The sequence below is a fragment of the Lepisosteus oculatus genome, chromosome 4, assembly GCF_040954835.1.
Source record: "Lepisosteus oculatus isolate fLepOcu1 chromosome 4, fLepOcu1.hap2, whole genome shotgun sequence".
In the NCBI taxonomy this organism is placed as follows: Eukaryota; Metazoa; Chordata; class Actinopteri; order Semionotiformes; family Lepisosteidae; genus Lepisosteus; species Lepisosteus oculatus.
The window spans coordinates 53,404,249-53,426,407 of NC_090699.1; the positions used below are offsets into that span (position 1 = coordinate 53,404,249).

Here is a 22,159-nt window from a genome sequence, read left to right on the forward strand (position 1 = left end):
TTCATCTTTTGCAGTATTGATTCATTTAGATTTTTATTCCTTATAGACAATATAATAGAAATGACCTTTAATGATTAGTCATATTCAAAACATTTAAAAAGAGAAAAAAATAAAGAATATATACTGTACATTTATCCAGTTTATCCAGTGCTGCCTTCTGTGTCTCATTTAAGACTGAAAGTCATTATTGGTGTCTGAAAACAGCCAATGCATACTCAGGAAGAATTACATTGCAATGTCATTAGAAGCACCAAAATTGAATGATTTAAATATCCTTATTTTTTTCATGTGTCATTAATCATTGAGATTTGCAATTGATAACTTTTTTTCTGTTGTTTAAAATCATTTAAGATTTTTAATATACAGTATTCTGTCTTTCTTGTTTAGCAGCAGTCTACTCCAGTCTAGCTGCTCATCAGAGCTGAAGACTATCCCAGTTTTTGTGGAATTTAACTCTATGGGTGTCTTTCTAATCGAACAGTGTTAATCCAGAGATTCTGGTATCCATTTATACAGCTGAGAAGACTGGAGTACTAGAGCTAAAGTGCTTTTGCTGAACAGTACAACAGCAGTGTCTGCAGTGAAACCTTTCATCTATAACCTTCCAGATATGCGTTCATAGTCATAGCAACTATTTAACACTTCCCCCCAGTTTTAGCATAGTAAAATGGCAGTGGGTATTTACTGTATATTTTAAAAACTAGGGTGATTCAGTGATTTTTTGAGTTACTCCTAAAATGGGATTGCATCTGATGGAGTTAAAACAAAAATAGAAGCCATTATTAGAAACTCTTGTTAATTATCAACACAGTAATACATAAGTAGGCAACATGAAAAAGTTGATGGCAAAAGGAAATGTTGCACATACAATATACAGTATAAATTGTGTGCAGACATAACATTTTATGGTCTGCTTACACATTTCCAATAAGACCATAAACATATTTTTTTATGTTTCTGAATGGTTTGGCAAACATAATACATAAAGATTTTGCTGTATAGTTTCTGAAATTGCAAAGGCTTTAAAGTAAAAAAATGCCATACATATATTAAGAATGAAATCATAAACAAAACAGTTTTCTTTTTTCTTATTTTGATTAAACCAATACACATTAATCTTGTTCAGAATAAGTAACAGTAGATTTCAGAATCCTAGCCAAATAATTGGTAACTTAAGGTCAGCAAATAATGAACTACAATTTCCAAGCATAACTGACAGTGGAGTAAACAATTTACAAGAAATGCTGTCAAGGGACTACTTGCACAATTTGGGTCCCTTAAATTGTCCAACGCAATACTGTTAAACAAACAAGAGAAGGCATTATTCTTGTTCGGTTGTTGATAGCCTATTGATTTCAGGACCTATGGTTCTTGACCAAGTACCCAAATGAGTCTCAGGTGTAAAGATATTCTGCCTTTTTTCTTTTTGTAATCAAATGCCCACTCGTCTTACAATTGTGCTCTTCAGGTGCACCTGTCTTTTTTGAGCTGAAAGCTGTTGTTCTACCTCATTTTCTTGTAAAGATGAAGGAATTCCAAGTTATATTAGAGAGGCTAAAGAGATTGAGTTATTGTAGTCTATACTGTATTTGACTGACCTTTCCTTCCAGAATTTGTTTCTGGCTAATGTGTTTTGAATGCTTTCCGGAAAATCAGTGTATTTTTGTAAGACAGAGGACAGTTATGTGTCAACGAAAATACCTAAGTCGTTCTCGTAGATTATCCCCTTCAATTTCAATGCCTCTCTTCCGATTTTTATCATGCACTTTCCTTTGGCTTGAGTGCAATCCATCACACTTGTTTACATTGAACTTCATTTCCAAAACATCTGCCAGGAAAAGATTAGGACCTTTTAAGTTCCCTTCATCACTGCCTGAGTATTTCAGAACCATTCTAGTTTTAGCTTATCTACAAATGTAACACAATTACATTTATTTGAGAGTATAGGTGTAGAGCAGTAGTCCTATGTACTAAAACGTTCTAATCACCAAAAATAATGCCGTAAATTAGGGGTGACCAAAACTAGTCCTGCAGAGATATAACCCAGCACATTGTAACAGTCACCCTTAAGTATGGAGGACATTTTTGTGATGAGCTGTTCAATTAAGTCTTTTAGAGACCATTTTAAATGCAAATACCTAAATCCAGTAGCTCTCAAGGACTACAGGGACCCATACCTGATACATAGGTAACTGACCCAATTAACTCACAAGTGCTCCTAAGCATTTAGAAACCAACAATTTTCAATTTTCAATTTACAATTTTAAAATGTACAGGGTTGTAGCTTTCCAGGACAAGGGCTGGAAACCTCTGCCAAATGCCATTTGAAAAATACTATAAATGACTTGAAAGAAATAACACAAGTCATTTAGATTGATTTTATTTTACCTTTTAGTTTCAGTTTAGTTTTATACAAAAAAGAGAGGCTTTGGCTCCTCTGTGACTCTCTATTGGATAGAGCAGTTAGAAAATGGATAGAGGGTGGGGTGGATGGACTGGTCCTGTAAAAAACAATATTTTAATATTAAATGATCACACCTATAATGATTTTGTTCTTATTTTATCAAAAGACAGCAATGGAAAAATCATGCAGTTCTAAATACCAGATGCACTTTAAGTATTGTACATCTTTGTAACGTTTTGCTGTAAAGTGCTGGTGGAAGATTAACCTAAGGCTTCCAGGTGAAACTTTCCAATGAGAGAAAGTACTGTACACTAGACACTAAAAGTGTAAAATTGCTCTTTGTCTTCTTTTAATGTATTGATGTTCAATAACTTTGTTGAACTAAAGGGGGCTGAATATTGGCTTGTCTGAGCACAGAATCTCTTGGATGATGTAAAATATTATGTTACACAACAATATACAGTATAATAAGTCTGACTATACTAGAGATCTGATATTGTTAATAGATCTTATGAAAAGGTGTAAGTAGACGTAAAACCATTAAAAATTATTTGAGTATACACAAGAGATCTGAATGACATCCTGACATGTTATTTATTTTTATGACTGTAGGGTGAAGCATTTAGTGTGTTGTTTATACAGTATGGTGCATTATTTGAAGTTAAAAAAGTTTTTTTTCTGTAACTGTAAACTCATGTTTTTATTCTCATATTCAGAAGTAACCTCTAGTAATAACTGTGTGTTGTTCAGATAATGCTCTATAGTACCATCTACTGGCAATAAAACATTAAAATATGAAAAATCCCATATTTAAGTCAGGGACTTGCAACTGAAGTTTAAATATTTTTACAAATTTCTTACTTTTACAAATAAAGATCTCAAAATATTTAATTTTTGTTTATTTTTATTTGAAAACAGGAAAACAACACATTTTTTAAAAAATCTTCTAGTTATTCAACTGTTAATCAAGCAAAAGACTGGTCCACCCAGTCACATTTTCAGAACAATGCTGCCCTCACTGTTGCCTTCCAGTTTACATCAAGGTGCAGTACATTTATACAATCTGTATCAATAATTTAACATTAAAAACATTCTATCAGGAAGCATTTTAGCAGCTTCACTAATGAGGCCTCAATAACTCTTGCATGGACTGCAGCAGCTCTGATCTGTCCAGTTTATTAGTGAAAGAAAGGTGAAAGAAACTGTAACACAGGCTGGGCTGAAAATAAGACCATGAACAATAAGCAGCATCAGCTATATTATATCAGTATTAATATAAACTGAAGTGTGAAAAAACATCTTAAAGGTCCTCTACATTGAAATTGATGAAGCTTTTCTGTTGCTGCTAAAATTGATATGATGCAACTGCTTCTGGAAGCACTACAAAGCTGTGAGCAGGTCTGACATTATTAGATTCAAGAAAGCAACAATATATATATATAACAATATTACGTATGAGCTGCAAATTATAGCAAGAATAAAACCACAAAACATGCCTTTATTTACTATAGTATGAAAGGACTTTATCTTCCCCTTACGTCAGTTGTTATAATATAACAATTACTTGCTTAACAGGAACAATGCAATGTATTCCAGGACTTAAAAATGTTGTTTTAGAACATACTATTTAGTACGTCTTATGTTACTTATCTAAAAAGTCACAAACTATTCACAAACTATAAACTATAATAAAAATAAGAATGACCTAAAAAACAAATGCATTAAAGTTAATGTTGTGATGTTTTTTACTGTATTAAGTGTATGTACTAAAAGCCAAGCAAGCTTTATGGGCTGATATAATTTTTAATAATGGAGTCCAATTGTGTGTAATGTGTACGTGTCTTTGTGTAGATGGCTAGAACCTGCTAAGATGTAATGTCTTGTCCAATATTTGTACAAGAAGTACGAAGCAAAAGTATATTTGTACATTGTCTTGTACTGACACTGTACATTCTTGTACATTCCTGAACAAATAAAAGAGTATGACAGCAAACTATTTATTTCTCTTTGTATAGATTACTATTGTAAGTACAACTTAACACAATCTTTTTTTCTCACGTGATTAAAGGCAAAAGTGCTTTCTCTGTGATAGTCCATTCCAATGTAGAAAGTATATTTATATACTTCATATTTCTTACAGTATATCCTTACAGTATACAGTATGTTCAGTTTACAGTAAATTCTTACTTTTGATATTTTACTTAGCAGGTTCTACAACTAAATCACAATCCGGCCAAATTAAACAAATTATTTTACTGTAGTCTCTGCTGCTAAACAGAACTGCAAGATGAAAGGACTATCATATCACTTGGACAGGGCAAGTCTGTTCTTGCACTTAATGAGAAGCTGGATCAGCTGGAGTATTCTTAAAGACTTTCAAAATTTGAAGGACATTTTCTTGAAGGGAAACAGAAGAACAGGAGTGAAATATACTCAAGGAGTTCTCTCTCAAACATGCTGACTTTATTGCCAAGGGTAGAGACACTAGGAATATAAGGCACAAAATGTTAACCAAAGCAAAGGTCAACAGGAACCCTGCTAGAACAGCACATCAATAAAAAGTATACATTAAGTGCAAAAGATGATAGCATCTTGCTTCATACGAGAAAAGGCAATTGAGAGTAGAAAAGGCAAATCAATTACACCTTTTACATTCAACCTACAGTGCAAATATGAATTATTCATTACTAAATCACCAGTAATATACACTAACCTGTTTTACAAGTTCCCAGAATGTCAAATTATTACTAAATTATATTAAACACACAAATCAATAAAAGACAAAAACATTCAACTTCAGCTTTTTTTTCAAACATCCTTCTTTAAAAGGAGGCACAATAGTGTTCTTTGGAAAGAAAGGTTTTTGGAACTCCTAGACAGCTAATTTTTCAGAACACATTCATTCCCTTCAAACTGCCATGCCTAAAATTGCATCTCCAAGAGGTATCGAATGCGGCACTGGCTCTCCTTGTAAATGAGGTACTCACTCTGAGAGAAATAACTGTCACTATAGAGAGACTGGGAAATGGGCTTCCCTTGTGGCACAGTTACTTTCTTCCCATCCAATGTGATGAAGGTGTCCATAGAGGGATCTAAAAGGTGAAAATATATAAAAGACAGCTCACACTACAGGGTTCATGTTGAACAAATAAAAACAGATATTTCTTGTAAAATGTCTTAAAATCAGTTTAGAAAAGCATTCTCTATAGAAATATATGGACCCTTAGAATGGCTTCTTCAAAGAGGGGTTGTCCTTAGCACTGTAAAATATTTGTTAAAAGGTGAGAAAGCATCTACTTCAGAATTAGTACAGTACAGTAGATCAACCTAACAGGAGCTCTGCTTAAACTCTGTCATCTAGAGATCACAGTTTTGATCCTAGGTCACATCATCAACCCCCCTGGAATTGGGATTCACCTGAAGGTGACACACAAGGGGAGTGGCTTGAAGGTGAGGTGGGCGGAGTCAGAGGAGTCTACCTAAGCTTCCTCATTTTCCCTGTGTGCGGTACAGTGTTTGTAGCCATAAGCCAAAAGGAAAAAATTAACAACTGCTCCAAATGACAAAACAGTTAACTGGCAATTCTATATTTTAAAAGATTCACTAGAAGCATTTTATCTAATGACTTCTTATACTTAGTTTTTATTTTAAAAATCAGAATTAGAGCAGTCATTTAGCACTAGTTTAAAACTGCCCTAAAAAGTGTAACTTCAGGAGGAATTGAATCTAGGAGTGACCACTGTAAATGATCTCTAGAAAAATAGCATCCACAATAGCAGGATTTAAAATTAAACATTTTCCAAACGTTTTGTCTATTAAAAACAGTGTCAGGAAGAGTCAGCACCTTACTGATTTTATTTGAACTGTCACCACTGGCATTTTCACCTAATTTATACAGCCATGACTAAGCTTTGTAGATCATTTTTCAAAGGTTTTCTGTGTTAACAGATTTCTGAACCAGCCGTCACTGTCAAATATGTGAATGCAAAATAAACTTTGTCCCAGTAATACCTATGCAATATTTGGAAACACATGGGTGAATGGGTGCTGTTTTACAATGTACAAATTCAGAGTCACACCATCTCAATCATTTGTCTTGTGCTTCAAGGATAATGATGGTCACATCTTAAGTGTCTTACCTGGCTCTGTATTCCCTCGTGCCACCACACTGTCATAACCCTCTGGAGGTTTCTTCAGAGAGCAGTCATCCTTAGTAATGGTGTACTCCTTCCCGAGTGACACCTCATTGAGTAACATGATGCCAACTGATTTGGAAGTAGTGCCAACTGCAAAGAATGCATTTTTTTAAGATTTAAAAATCATGTCCATTTCTTTACAGTTCCAAGAGGTCTGGTAGAGTACATGAAAGTCAGCCTTACCGTAACCTGCAGATTTCCCGTTCTCTGAAGCAAAGTAAATCCCTTTCCCGACACGCCCACCGGAGTGTGGCATGATCCTAAGACCACTCTTCAGAATTGCTGCCACGACTGCAATGTTTGTGCCGTGCCACAGCAGGCGGCGGTTCTCCAGCGCATCATGCTCTTCATAGCGCTCTGCCTAGAAACAGACCATGCACCATTAACACTGGTTTCTAGTATTACTGCATTAGTCTATCATGTCTCATTTGTAGCCTTTCAGCTCCTCTTGCTCATCTAAGAAGTAGCTTAATGATATAAGAACTCCATCAACCTGTCTCTTAAAGAATCCTACAGTATTAAGTTGGATTCAACAATATAGGGATCTGGCTACAGAGCACTACAGCCCTTTACTACAGTAAGGAAATGTCTCCTGGTTCCTATTCCCAGGTCTTTGCATTACTAGTCCACTAGAAGAATGACCTAGCCAATGATGCCTTGCCTGAATCTGAATACCTGGATCAAGTCCTCACATAATCTTCTCTGTTCCAGGTAAGAAAGATTCAGTTCCTTTAACCTGTCTGAGTTTGTCATTCATACATCACCAATAAGAATGATCCCAAATAGACTGTATAACAAACTGTGTGTGAAATAATCTCACCTCTTTGTCTCTGTTTACCACCCATACATTAAGAATAGTGGGCCTTCTCCAATTTCCTGCTGTTGCATTAAGGTAGTTTTCTATTATCTAGAAGAATAAGAAACTGATTAATATTAGTAATATTAATAATGATGAATACTAAGCACATTTAAACTGACAGTATCATAGACGTAAGCAAACATGGGACATTACTGTAAGTGCATCATTTTACTTTCCTTGAATAGAACTTTAAGTCCCCTGAACTTTTGGCTTTGTCTTCACTTGGATCAAAATTTAAGTAATTTTTGCAGTATTTTAAATTGTTTTGGGGCGTAAACATTTTTTTCTGTGGCTTGATTGATACTCTTTCTAATATTTCTTTGCAATATCCCTCAGTATTAAAAAACGGTATTACTGTACCTCGTACTCTTTGGAAGATTTATCCATTAATGTTAGCTCACACTTCAGTGACAGATAATCCTGGTCAGTTGGATGAGGTATCTCTTCAATCATCTCCTCCTTTGTCTTTTCAGTTTCAGCCTTGAGACTCTGAGCAAGCTCGATATCAGCCAAGACCTGCAAGAAGACAATATTCAACAGTTTTGATACCAGCCCTTATAAGCATCTGAACAAATTGGACATTGATCTGTGTCACTAGCTTTAGTAAAATATATTTCTAGCAGACAATATTGTTGTGATAAAACTAAGCCGTGTAAGAACATGTTACAACTGATGAAAAGTTGTAATGTGATTTTATAATAAAGATATGCAACATGAAGTAAAATAAAAAAAAAGTCATTATGATGTTAAGTAATTATATTGGAAATATATCTTATATTTTCAGTTAATGGGATAAAACAATAGCAAACAACACCAACTGAACTTTATATACTTAATCAAAATGAGCATAACAATATTCAAAAAATCATAGTTGAATTTCAAACCACTCATGCCTTGTGACTTACTGTAGGAAACTAGTTTCTGTCATACTTATATTAGATAACTATGGAAAAATGAAAAATAGTGATGTTGCTAATTAAATTAATAAAGCAAAGAGAAAAATAGACATGTTGCATCAATGAAATATACCTATTAGTTATAAATCTCCAATGGATTAATATAAAGAAGTCACAGGTCATACGTACAGACAGATACAAGGTTAAGCCACTTTATTGTCTACCTTACCAGAAGCATCTCTTTTTTCTTCTCTATTGTACTCATATCAGCAATAACTGGAGGCCTGTTGCGTCCAAAATTGTGAGGAATGGTGGTGTAGAACTTCGAGGACAGTTGCTCCAATAAGGCCTTTTTGTTCTTCTTCTTCAGTGCTTCTTCCATTTCCTCCAGAACTTCAAACCCTTTAGCAATCTGTACCTTGCTCAGCTTCCCTAAAGGCATTTTCTTTATGTCTGTGCATACAAACAAACAAGAGTTATTGAATTCCTGCCAAGCACTATGTCACAGTATAGCACGGATGTCAATCTAGTAACCATGTAAGAAAAAAGGTGTATGACACCATACGTTATTAAAAATGTTTACAGTGTCCAGGACAATGTTTGATCTTGATACTTTGATGTATCTTAATTTATAGCAGAAATTATTTGTTTAAATAATTACAATGGTGTTTCAACATGAAAATTAAAAAGAAATAGGGCTATTCAATTTAATAGTTTCCGAACGTGGTTCTCCTCTGAACATAAGAAAGCTTATTAATGAGAAGAGGCCATTCAGCCCATCTAGCCTGTTTGGTAGGTAGCAGTTAAATGATCCAAGGCTCTCATCCAGCTAGTTTTTGAATGAAGCCAAAGTATCTGTAACAGAATTATTTTTCCAGTAAGGCGACATTAACAAAATAGCTTTGTGTGTGACATACTGCTACAGGGTTCCATCTGCTTTGTGTCATAGTGTTACAGTATGTCGCCATGGTTTAAACTATTGCAAGCATTTGAAAAAGCTTTCTGCTATGACCCAAGACCCATATGTAAAGGTGATCAAACCATTTCTGCACATTAGTGGTAACCTCTTGCATTTGTTTTGCAGCTTCTATAACAGAGCTATCCTGAATCTGGACTTTAAACATTCATAGTTGAATCAGCAGCATTTGATTGAGCTCAAATATTTCACTCCTGATGTCAGTGCCTTCTACGTTATGAAGGCTTGGCCACACTTCAGGGCTTGCTTATGAAACAGTTTTGACAATTTGGATTTTTCAGTATTTGCAGACGTGTTCCAGTTCACACAACTCCTCCGGATTTTGTAGGTGGTTTTATGGTCTTGGGATTGTCAGTCTAAACCGGGGGTTCCACCTCTGACCCTCAGGGTCCAGAATCCACCAGGTTTTCATTATTTCCTGGGGTTACAAATAGCTCATCACCCAAGAGAAATAATAAATTGATCAAATTAAGGATACAAGAATTAAGTTCAACTGGAGATATCTATCCATTCTCCACAACCTACAGCCATTGAGGTTTTAAAGAGACACAAAACTTGTAGGATTCCTGAGGCGCAAAGTTGGGGACCACTGGTCTAATCTTTAGTTCTCAGTCAGATTTGTACTTTTTCAACACAATGCATGGATTTGTTGTTTTTTTCTCTATTCTGGTGGTTTCTGAAAACAAATGCATCCATCAAATAAATTTGAGTATTTCAAACACAACAGGCCACAAGCACCTCTTTAGAATGGCATGACATCTGCATACATGGTTCTCACTGGTTCCAGATTCAGAAAGACAAAAGACTATTCTGGGGCAAGGGTAGGTTTGACTAGTTTAATGATTATCCAGAATCGAATGGAATTTGTAGCTGAGCACAGTAAATGTTTAACACCTTGGATACCCCTAAAACATGACATGCTCACATTGCACAAAAACACAGAAAACTGATTATACTGTACATACTGGACAAACATACTGCCCCCCCACTGCAAAAGTTGCAGAGAGTTGGTCTGCCCATCCTCTCCAGGCATTTATATTATTGTATAAAATAGACCATAAAGGAACAAATTGAAGGTTTATTCCATGCTGAAAAGAGAGGAAAGGAAACACAATGTTTCAGCTGTGGAGCCTTCTTCGGGTGTGAGCACAACCTTGCGTTTCCTTTCTTCTCTTTTCAGCATGGAATAAGTCTTTAACTTGTTCCTTTGCAGCCTACGCATGCTGATGCAGCTACCTACTTGAACTAAAATAGACCATTACACTTTCAAAAAATACCAATGAATACCACAAGTGCTGTACACTTCAGAAGTTTAGAAAGACTTTAGGAAAGCTTATGCAATATCACCTCACGTTATATACCTTTATTTAACCTATTCTGAAAAAAGGATCAAGGAATACTTGAATACTCAAGACCTTCCAGTGTCATTAAAAAAATCACACCTACAAATAAAAACAGACAGAAAGATGGACAGGTGAATTTCCCAAAGGAATACTACCATTAATGTGCTTTACCTTACCTAGGTTCATGACTTCCATGGCCTCTTTAAACATATCGGTGCTGAAGATGAGCTCAATGAGCTCCTTAGTGGGCGTGTCAAGTTTGCTGGGCAGAACTTTCTTCAGTCCATCAACTGTATCCACCTGAAATTAGATGCAATTGACACCATTGATATCAGCTCCACAAGTATTAATTGCATTTTATATACATTGCCTCCTATAGTCAACACCACTTACAAACAAGTACAGTTTATGTAATTGCCTACATTAATCATTGCCATTGTTCTCCCTATAAACTAAAAACAACAAGATCAGCCTCAATGAACTCCTTATCTGAAAATATACATGCTTTTGTATTGTCAGTTTCAATCCAGGGAACAAAAAGACAAGCTCCATCTGTTCTGAAGATATTTTTATCCACTCATTTCTCTCACCTTGACCTCAGCTTCTGATTCACCATCCACTTCGATCAGGGTGTATTTTCCAGGGTGGCAGACAAAATTGTCCTTTTTCTTCCAATCATTCTTTGTCTTGTCTTTGAATTTTTTCTCAAATTCACTCAGTGCTTTATCAGGGCTGCTGTAAGCACAAGACAGCTTTGACTGCCCAACCTCCCCCTGAAAACAAAAGCAGTATGTCAATCTTCACAGCTGGCTAGAAGGATAATCAAACTAGTCCTTTCCAGACTAAGGGTAGATGCTGTGTGTGAATATCAAATATTTCTGAAGTACAGCAATGCAATTTAATTACTGATTTAATTGAGGAAAATATACATTTTAATCACACATTACAGTATATTAGTAGTTATCCCTATTATAATCAACAACCTTATAATTGCTGAATTTGTGTGGCATATATTTCTATTTTATGATTTAATCATTTTTAAACGCAAAAGAACCAATGCTATTTTGACTCACCACTCGACCCCATCTGTTCCAACAATAGTACTGATTTCCTTTCTTTATGACTTGAATAACATAAAACTTGTTGTTGTTAGGCCCAATGTTCGTCTGGTTTAGCATGCAGTCACAGTCATTATATATCTGGGGAAAAAAAAATAAAAAAAAGTAAATATTTACAAAAACTTATCAAAGCAATAATGCAATAACCAGTGTTCTTAAAATGCCACATAAAGGGATCACAAGCTATGAAGAAGAATAAGTACATTTAGCAATACTTTTTTTGGCCAACTATGTACATTTGGCTAAACGTTTTGCCCAGAAAACCAGTCCTTGAAGTTTAAACCCTTTGAATCATATTCCATAATTGTTTAACAATACATAATTCAACAAATGAAACAAAGAAATGCACAGAGTAGTAACGTGTTAAAACAAATTCACCCTGATAGTCATTTACAAAACAAAGTACCAAAGGGTTTGCAGAAGTCACCCTTAAACAGTGTCCACCAATGCTCATATTAAAAAAGGCACATAGAGTCAAAGTAATTCATATTCCACTTTATTTCTGGCAGCAACCTACAATACAGTCATGTACAAACAAGCAATCTCATACAATCAGAAAACAAAAACCTTTCTTTAAGCTCTGGGGTGCTGCAACCCAAGCAGCTTTCTGATAATGGATGGACCTTTGTTGAAAAATGTCTAAAACAGCAGAAGAACACATCCTGTTAAATATCAAAGGAATCAATAATTCAAAACACAGAAAATGAAAAACGTCCTCTTTTTTTTCTGTGAATAGACATCTGCACTTTAATTTGGCACACAAGGTATCCAACAGTGTGTACTGTGCACAGTAAATTGTTTCCTGTACAACCTTGCCCTTGTGTGCCACTACTAGGCCACAAGGCAGGGATCTACAGAAAGAAAAAGTGGCCTCGTTTCCTCGATCTAAAAAAGTAAGGAAAGAGGAGTCATATTCACACATACAATGTATCTACACATGCTTATTAACCTTTTTTCTATTTATAAATTAATTTACATTTAAGCAGAAATGATAATGGCTCGAAGTTTATATTGTATTAAAACACTGAAAATCTAATAATTACCTATTTCCAGTACTTATTCAGAGAAGGCTTAAATGCCTCATAATTCAGAACACATCGTTTTAAAAAGCTTTACTGAGAAAAAAGCTATAGTTCGATTTCACATGTACAGTAATTATACACACTATAGTCTTAACATCAAAAGGTACAGAACAAATAGCAAAAATCTATTTTTTAGTAACTCTAAAATTATGTCAATAACTACAATGTTAAAAAATAAAATTGAGAAGACCTACTGGTGCAGCAAATATTTAAAGACTATTCCCTACTTCTGTGTACATTTATGAAACTTTGGAAAATTGTTAGAATTACAGCTAGGAAACAAACGCAACACTACTAACCACCAACTTATGTACTTATCAGGTTGTTCAGTCTCTTCTTCAACATTTTATCCTCATTATTTAATTTTGTCCTAATAGCAGCTCTTATAAGGCTTGAATCAACTCCAAATTTTATTTTGACGTGCTCTAGAACAAAAATATAAGCTTTAATTAGTTACATATTTTTGTGATTTAAGAATAAACAAACAGTAATTACTAATTTGCAACACATTGCAAAACTGGGAGTCATTTCATATTCTTTGTTTCAAGGGAAAGATAAAATAACCCTTTCTGATTTAAGTGACAATAAAAAGTTCAATGTGCAGAATATTAAATGGACTAAAAGAGGAACTACATTGTTTTAAAAAATCATTTTAAAATACATTTTGAAATGATCCACACTGTGATAAAGGCAGATTCCTCTATTTTACATGTTTTCCAGTTTCCAAAGACAGAACCATTTTAAGTTATTGTGTTATTTTCTGGCCAGTAGGCAGCACTAACAGGAACAAAAAATGACATGGAAAATAAAATTAGGATACCTATTATATTTGCTAGTTCTTCAGAGGGAAGTGGTGGCTTTTGGAAATCCTCTTTGGAATTGTAGGATTTTCTGCCTTGGAGGGAATGAGTAGCGAGAGTTTCTCTATTGAAGACCAGCATTAACAGTTCAGAGGTGTACTTTTTGAAATCTGTGGTTGAAATTCTGTTGTACAAATTCTTCTGCACCTTTAGACCTCCAGGCAGCTCAATAAACTTATCATCCTATAAAAAAAAGTAGAAGGGGAAAAACTATTTCAAAACACTTAACTCTGCACAATATGATGATACACTGATTCCAAAATATTCAAAAACATTTAGGCCAGTATATTATCAAAACTCTAGTTTAAGATTGGATTCTGCAAGCAATTAGCCAACTAGGACTGGAATTTCCCAAATGGCAGTATCGATTGGCGAGTAGGTTTGGGAATAATCTGCCAGGTCACTCCTGGCACAACTGTACTGTAACTTCTGTGACCTGCAGGGCGCCTATGGGCTTGCAGTAAGGTTAATGAGAGATGTGCTATTCCTCCAACTGACTGTGAGATGGTGGAGGTCGTAGTATGTCAAATGTCTCTTTAAAAATTGATGTTCTCTGCAAGTCTTAGAGATTTCTGATTCATAACAAGTTTGACAATATAATTTTGAGGAATGTCAAAATATTTTAAGGAAACTGCGTGACCACCAATCTACAAATATTACGATAGTTCAACATTAAAATAAGTCATAGTTTGGTTAGCTGCCCACCTGTGAATCATTTTCAGGTGAAGCCACGGAAACCTGATTTATTCCAACAGCAGAGCTCCCATTTCTGTTCTGTGCATCTTCAATGCCCATCTTGGCATAGTTCAGAATTGACCTCAGCTCGTTAGCTGTTCCTCTCATTTGTGCCATGAGGTTGTTCATTTCTGTTAAGAAGTGAGAAAATGAATCAAAACCCCTAATGTTCTGAAATTCTAAAAATGTAAATGTAAAGGTTAATACCTTTGCACTGTCTCAGCTCCTTTTCTGCAATGATCCTACATCTCCTCTCATATTTAAGTTCTGCTTCCAGCTTTTGAATTTTCATTAAAAGGCTTAAGGTGGCCGTTTTAATCTGGGGGCAACTAATAAGCCCGTCTTCATCCTCAGAGTCATTCAATTCATTCTGAAAAGTCAAAAGTAGAAGATTATGAGGCCATTCCATTGTTTCTACTTCTGCTACAAAATAAAAAGGAGCACTAAATTGATGGTAATTATTTGCAATTCCATATAAATGATAGATCAAATTTCTGTAAACGGTTTTAAAAAATAATACTAAACAGTATTTTCCTGCTTTTTAAATGTTGCAATAAATCATCTTGCTGAACACAACTTCAGACCTCCTTAACAATTAATTCATTAATTCACCATATCATAGTGAATTACAAATACCAAGGGATCTCAAAATTCAGTTCTGGAAAACTCCTTGTTTTTTCAGTCTCCTGCTCCTGCCTGGGAAACTTGGCAACTACAGCCAATTAATAAGATAGTTCTAATATTTTGTTTTGAACTTAAGCTCTCAGGCCCTTCAGGACTAGATTTTGGGCATCCCCAAAATACGCAAATCACGTTGATTTCAAGATTCACAACATGCAGAACTGCAGCCTTCCATGCAAACATATAGCCATGCAATACATAATGAACAATGACATGACCATATTCTGTGTCAAATAAACCAGAATGTTATACTCAAGATTTAGATTTTTCTAATACTTTGTGAAGTATACACTGGTAAATATTTACAATATGTTCAATTATTGCTGCTGGAAAACAGCACCCTTTTAGTGTCTTTGTGCACTGTGCTGTGGACTTTAAACATGTCTGCTTTAGTACTCCTGTGTACCATGGTGGGGCCTTAAGATTGAAAATCCCTCCACTGTGTTAAATCTACAATGATTTTTAAGTGTTTGTTTCTTGAAAAGAAGGACAACTTCTGTTTTAGCTCTACTGTTCCATATCTACTTTACTGTGTGATTTAAAGATCACAAATCTAAAGTATCAAAGTATCAAAATTGGCACCACCTATGAAGGACTGTTAGGTCTTGTGACAAATAAATAATCTGAACGTTGGTGGGTTGAGAGAGAGAGAGAGAGAGAGAATTTGTTGTGGAAAAATAATTCAGCTGGTAATATCTTACATTTTAAGAAGTAAACCAAAATTAACTTTGCTTTATGATATGATACAGGTAGGTTATAATTGTAGGGTATAAATCAGCTCAATTATAGGCATAATCAAAATCTTGTGGCAGGAATTTCCTAGTTTATGGATGATTTAATTTGGTTATAATACATGTATGCATATAATGTAAAGACTACTGTTAAACATTGCATTAGACAGTAAAAAATATTTTATAATGCTCTACAATGAGAGAGAGGCAGAGCACAAATCTGGCTTTTGTAAGCCTGTACTAAGTGTACTGTTTGCAACATAAATCCTAAATACTAAAACATCGACCCACTTCATTCGGTCCCCAGTCTAGAGAAGCATCTCTTGAGTTTCATTAAGTTTTCCTCTCAAGCCTTTATACTGGTTGCAAAAAATCTACTGACTAAAGTAGGCATGAATATTAAGCTTAATCGGATATTTGAGGAGATTAAGCCTACAGTTTGATTCAAAGATTTGGAGCTATGAACAGCTCTAATTGGACAGAGAGCTCTCTTGTGCATGAGCACTGGCTAAGAAAATCCCATGAAACCTAAAAGGCACAGTGATATCATCTCTCTATGAGAGGCTTCAACATTAATTCTACCAAGGAAGTCTGTTTCGCACGACAATGTTTCCGCATTGTAAATCTTCTCAAGAACGTAAGCCTTACGGGGAGGTAAATGTTCTTTTGAACAAAGAGACGCTAATATTTAAAAATAACTTTGCTTTCAAACTGATCAGAAGGGGTGGCCTGATGCTACTGAAACTTATTATAGCTTATTAAGCTCAGTATATAACATACTCCCTGAAATAAACAAATGAAGCTCATTACTTTTCAGTAAACCTGCAGGTTTCAGTACACCGTATGCTAAAGCAGTTTAACTTTTTGCATACTTCAAAACAACTAAACACATTTAAAAACAATATATGTTGGAATACTTACAGTATAAAGGAAGTGTATTTAAACTTCAGGGATATTGTATTCCTTCTCTTCCAGGATCAGACAGTGGAATAAAATCACAAAACATCAGCCTCTTCTTTTCTTCCACTTATGTAAAAAGTTTGTGCTTATGGATTAATAACACCCACATTGCAGATATGGGAAATTCACACAAAATCAGTGTACAAGTGAAGCACAAACTGATAATGGACATTTATTAATTCTAAAACAAACAGACTGGAAAAGTCAATCTGGACCAAAAGTAAGAATCAGAAAAATGTAACTAGGGCAATATAATGCAAGAAATACATTATTTGTGGAACATATGCAATTTTTAGTGCAAAACACCAATGGGATGTAATATGTTGTCTGTTACTGATAAGGAATTTAAAGTGTCTCATAATGGTTTTTCTGTATGGTACAATACATGTCATTTTTTGTATTGAATTTTCCCCCAAAATAGGAACCTTAGAGTTCAGACTAAGAAATGTGCTCACGACTAAAATTACAGCATGTTTCTCTCATTTGACGCATGTCAATCACAGTGATTAAATATGTTTGTTCAGCATGCTGGGCTCAACTGTTTTGTAGGTCACAGTCTCATGATATGGAATATCTTAAATACAACCCTTGTAAATTCCAAGATCTGTTCCAAGAATATATAAATATTCTCATTTGTGGTAAACGATGAAGCAAATAACCCTTGACTGAATCAAAGGTGTAACGAATTTCAAACACAGCTTGGCAATAGTACTTGCAGTTCAAACAATGCTCAGTCTGCTAATACACTTCTTCAGGTAAAGATGCTTATGATGGATATTTAGTTACAGTATTAAGAGTGCTGCTTCTTCAGACATGGGAACTAATCTAATTACGAGTTAGCTTTTCACACAAAATCACATTGTCGTGGAATTCAAATCAAGATTAACATAAAAGCAATATTTAGGTAAAATATCTCCCTCTCTCAGGGCAACATCCCCTGAAGAAAAACAAAACAGTTTTTTGGGAAGGCAGAAATTCTTCTTTATCTCCATAAACTAAAAAAAAAATTGCTGTCTTGTCTTCTCTTCCAATACTCGAATGCATTAAGAGTCTTGCCCTTGAGTATAAATTTTAAAATACATATTTCACGTACAGGTATAAGTAAATAGCATTTTACTTCTGCCATTGTGCGACAAAGAAGAAACGTATAACTCGTAAGCAACAATTGGGTTTTCTGTTGTATATATCTCAATTTGAACTTTTTTTGTAGAAAATAACAGTGGTACCATGGTACTGTACATTCCATGTTAGAGCACGGTATACTTACTTGCAACAAAATAATAAGCTTTACTGAACCAAATAATTAGAAGAACACCATTCTAAACACTCACTCGAGTTCAAGGAAAATGTACAGTAGGCCTAATTTTGGACCCTAGAAACCAAAACTGGAGGTGTGATGAAAGCAATGAGTCTACAACTTCAATGACAGACCAGTGTAGCAGGCCGTGTGAAAAATAAAACACAACACATCAATATGAACAGAAAAACAGGCACAAATTTGTCTCACACTCCGCTGAACGGTCCTCACCTCTGATGTTGAATCCCAGCTTAGATGGCAATTCTCATCCACTTTACTCTTGCACTTCTTCTTTGGGGCAGATTTCAGAGCCTCTCTTGCAGATTTAAAGGCGTCTTCGGGGGCATCCGGTTCCTCTTTGATTTTCTTACCCCCAGCTTTGGTAGCTGCGGCCGCTTTTCTCTTTGGTGGCATCTCCCTGTCCAATTTCAGTTACTGCAAAATAAATATTTACGTAAAAACCACAAAACAAAGTTCCAGTTTTCAGAAGTGTTAAACCACTAACTGATTTACTATTCAGAGGTCTGGATTGCCCACAGTGGGAGATACTTCCCGCCATTTCCTAAGACACAAATACACACGGGGGTTAACACTCTTGATGTTACTGTGCATTTGTAGTCCCAAGATAAGAAAAACACTTCATCATGTTTATATCACATCAGAACAGGTAGGCTTTATTTATTTTGTACTATGTGTAGGTTAATAATATTGCTAATTAATAATATCAAGAGGTGGTTTCTGATTTTTAATAATTCATCCATCTATCCATTTCTTAACCACTTCTTCCAATTCAGGGCTGAGGGGGAGCCAAAGCCTATCGCACCAAGCACCAGGCACAAGGCAGGGTACATCCTAGACACAATGCAAGTCCATTGCCGGGCAAACGCAATTTTCCCAGAAGCTGATTTAACTACCAGTACTGTGTGTCTTTGAACTGAGGGAAGAAACTGGAGCACCCAGAATGGAGCCCAAGCGAACACAGGGAGAACTTAACCCCACACATAGACCCCCAGGTCTGGAATCGAACTTCGGGCCCAAGCGCTGTAGGGCAGCAATGCGAACCACTGCGCCACTGCTGGTTTTGATAGTGTCAAAATAAATCTGGATTGGCTCAAGGTTGTTTTGGCAAAATATTGCAGCAATAATTATTGGACAGGCATCTCTGGCAGGACACAGGATACAGTATATGGAATTAAATCTATAAATTTGTTTGATGCTCATCTAGTCTTATACGACAACCATTTTGCAGGTGCATTTAGGAAAACATCCAGAAAATGGCATGCAGTTACTGCTTTAGTTTTGCCTTTACCTCACACACACAAAATAAAGAGGTAATCCCCAGTTACCGATTACAATGTGTGATGAAATTCTGAAGCTGATTTTAGTTTGATGAAACCTGTGAAGCTTCAATTATTAAAAATAATTTGGATTTAATTTGCATTACAATTTTTAATTAAATAATAATAATATCAAGAGTTGGCTTCTGGTTGTAAAAATCCATCCGTTCATTTGCTAACCACTTCTTCCAAGCAAACTAAGCAAAGTGAGGTGCATTTTCAAAGAGGATAACTTTTGGGCAAAAAAAAAAACTGAGAGCTCCAAATCTGTAGCAGGTTTTAGTGTGAAGAAAAACAATTTTAATCACTTGAGTGAAAACAATTGAAATTCCTTTTATAAATATTTCCTAGAAATGGCTTACTACTTACTGTATGTTGCCACATCTTAATCTCTCTTTGAAGGTTACTCTCTCGGAAATCACTTTAACTCCAAACATGCTGGATGGTAAGATTTGAATCTGCAAGGCTGTAAACCAACCTCATTATATTCTTGATTGACAGATGTTGTGTGATTAAATGTGCTATTAGATTCTGCTCAAAATAGTTAAATTGGCTCAAATATCTCAACATCTATAAATTGGCTTCATTACTCCGCTCTCCTCCCCACTGATAGCTGATGTGTGTTGAGCGTTCTGGCGCACTATGGCTGCCGTCACATCATCCAGGTGGATGCTGCACATTGGTGGCGGTGGAGGGGAGACCCCATTACCTGTAAAGCGCTTTGAGTGGAGTGTCCAGAAAAGCGCTATACTGTAAAAGTGTAAGTAAGTATAATAATAATAATAATAATAATAATAATAATAATAATAATTATTATTATTATTATTAAATAAATTATAGTCTTGTCATATAAAGTGTTCTCACTGACTTTCAACATTAAAAAGTTAAAATTTGTTTTTGCACATCTGTTATCCAGAATGGCTTAATGTACATCAGCAAAAAGATCAATTTCTAAGCATAAACAGTAGTTGTTGAATTAAACACTACTGAAACTTTCATTTCAGAAATAGACATTTTGGAAAGTTCCAAATATTAAATTAAAAATCTAGTACAGAGGTTAAATCTAGTTATCCATCAGCCTCATATTCATGACTCAATTTCCTATACGCCTCAATGATCCTGAAAGGTTTCGTGATTGTTCTTCAACTGTAATGATAGTATACACTTTGTGGCAATTAAAAAGATCCAAAACAATATTGTTTTTTTCGTTGCTTGGTGACCTTATAATCGAAACAAAAACAGAAGAGCCAAAAGATGTACTTACTGTACTGTATGGAAACAAGATCCCACTGCACAGCAGTCTGAGACAATACAAGTACTGAAACTGGCAGACTAACAATAGCTATATTTCAAGGCATTTTCAGATTTTTCTTTTTACAAATATCCGATTTTGTGCTTCAGCAAACAATTTGTATCAGAGTGTCCGCCACATAAAATCTAAAGTGCATTAAACATATGCAATTGAATTCTTACAGTATTTTTAGTACTACAATAACAGTGTTTTAAAATAAAAATAAGTTTTGCTAGGGATCTTTCTACTTGTAGTAGAGCGTTTTGCAGTTTAATTATTATTGTCTTTCACTGGGCTCATTCTAAAACGTTATTAAGCTATCTTGTGTCTTAGTGTACGCCTTCCCCTCTCAATGTTGCCCAGACATGCCACAAGCAATGTCTCAGTACTTAGACTGCCGCTTCAGTCTGTTTATACTGTACATACAGTACATGTTTTGTCAAAACTTTTACGTTTCATGTCATCATACAAACATATAAAACTGTAAACGTCGGGTTGCCTGGGATAAAAGGATTGGTTTATAAATAGTTTATACTGTATAAACGGCTCGCTGATTAATATTGAAAAAGCATTGTTTTAACTTTCACGTTTACAAACAGTTCGCGACTAAATTATTTTGTAAATATCGCAGTGTACATCTCACAGGATTAACACGAGTGCATTCATTTCGTAGTAGTCTTTTTTGCCGTATGACTTCAGCCATTGAACTGTACTGCACTGCTTAGACGACATAGCATCACTGTACTGCAGTAGAACTGTATGACCTACGCAGCACTGCAGTCTCAAATAATACTGCGTGGCCTTTCCTTATCGCAATCACTGACAGCTTGTTTTCTGGAAAACAGCTTTAAAAACAACAGTGTTGAAGACGACACATTCCCGTTACGTTTTATGTTTCGATACTCTGTTTAAAAAAAAGTTTAACCTTTTTGGATATAACTTCTAAAGAATAATAAACACCCACCTGTTCTTAGAGAGAGACAACACGCCCTGGCTGTCACCTGAGTTGTGCTGTGTGTTTTGAACTGCAGTTGCTGGGCTCCTGAAGTGTAATGTGAAGTGCTGCAGGACGACTCAGGATTAGGAAATCATGATGAAAGCGCATCGGGAGTGGCTACGCTTTTGGCTTACTGCCTGTTTTTGTAGCTTCATTAATTTGCATATAATTGCATATAATTGACTGATGTAATGATGTAATGTGTTTCAAAGTCCGAATTTCACAAAGAGCATTTTAACATGTACAAATATTCGCGAGTGTATATTGTTTTACCACTTCTACATTAGTGCTCCTCGAAGTCTACATTTTGAGCAGTTATACTGCAGTAGTAACTACTGTATGTATTTCTGCTGTCTTTTTTACAGTGCCTGAAACACGAAAGTTATCTCTTCGATT

General features: G+C 35.3%; 1 protein-coding gene across 1 annotated transcript; it reads right to left on the bottom strand.

Moving 5' to 3' along the window:
• Window positions 1-3,290: 3,290 nt before the first annotated feature.
• parp3 (poly (ADP-ribose) polymerase family, member 3) lies at window positions 3,291-21,921 on the bottom strand. The gene is made up of 11 exons (XM_006630677.3): window positions 21,731-21,921; window positions 18,370-18,573; window positions 11,748-11,873; window positions 11,265-11,447; window positions 10,851-10,974; window positions 8,585-8,808; window positions 7,820-7,975; window positions 7,421-7,507; window positions 6,784-6,961; window positions 6,544-6,690; window positions 3,291-5,496 (listed from the first exon to the last, which is right to left on the bottom strand). The coding sequence occupies exons 2-11, from the start codon at window positions 18,550-18,552 to the stop codon at window positions 5,327-5,329; spliced, it is 1,578 nt and encodes a 525-aa protein (XP_006630740.1). The 5' UTR covers window positions 18,553-18,573; window positions 21,731-21,921; the 3' UTR covers window positions 3,291-5,326.
• Between the last annotated feature and the right edge of the window lie 238 nt (window positions 21,922-22,159).

Excerpts from the sequence above, each read along its gene's own strand:
- parp3 (XM_006630677.3), bottom strand. The coding sequence starts at position 18,552 with ATGCCACCAAAGAGAAAAGCGGCCGCAGCTACCAAAGCTGGGGGTAAG. Across the intron at positions 10,975-11,264 it reads AATCAGAAGCTGAGGTCAAG|GTGGATACAGTTGATGGACT; the intron begins GTGAGAGAAATG and ends ATCTAATTTCAG. Across the intron at positions 6,962-7,420 it reads TGGTAAACAGAGACAAAGAG|GCAGAGCGCTATGAAGAGCA; the intron begins GTGAGATTATTT and ends GTCTGTTTCTAG.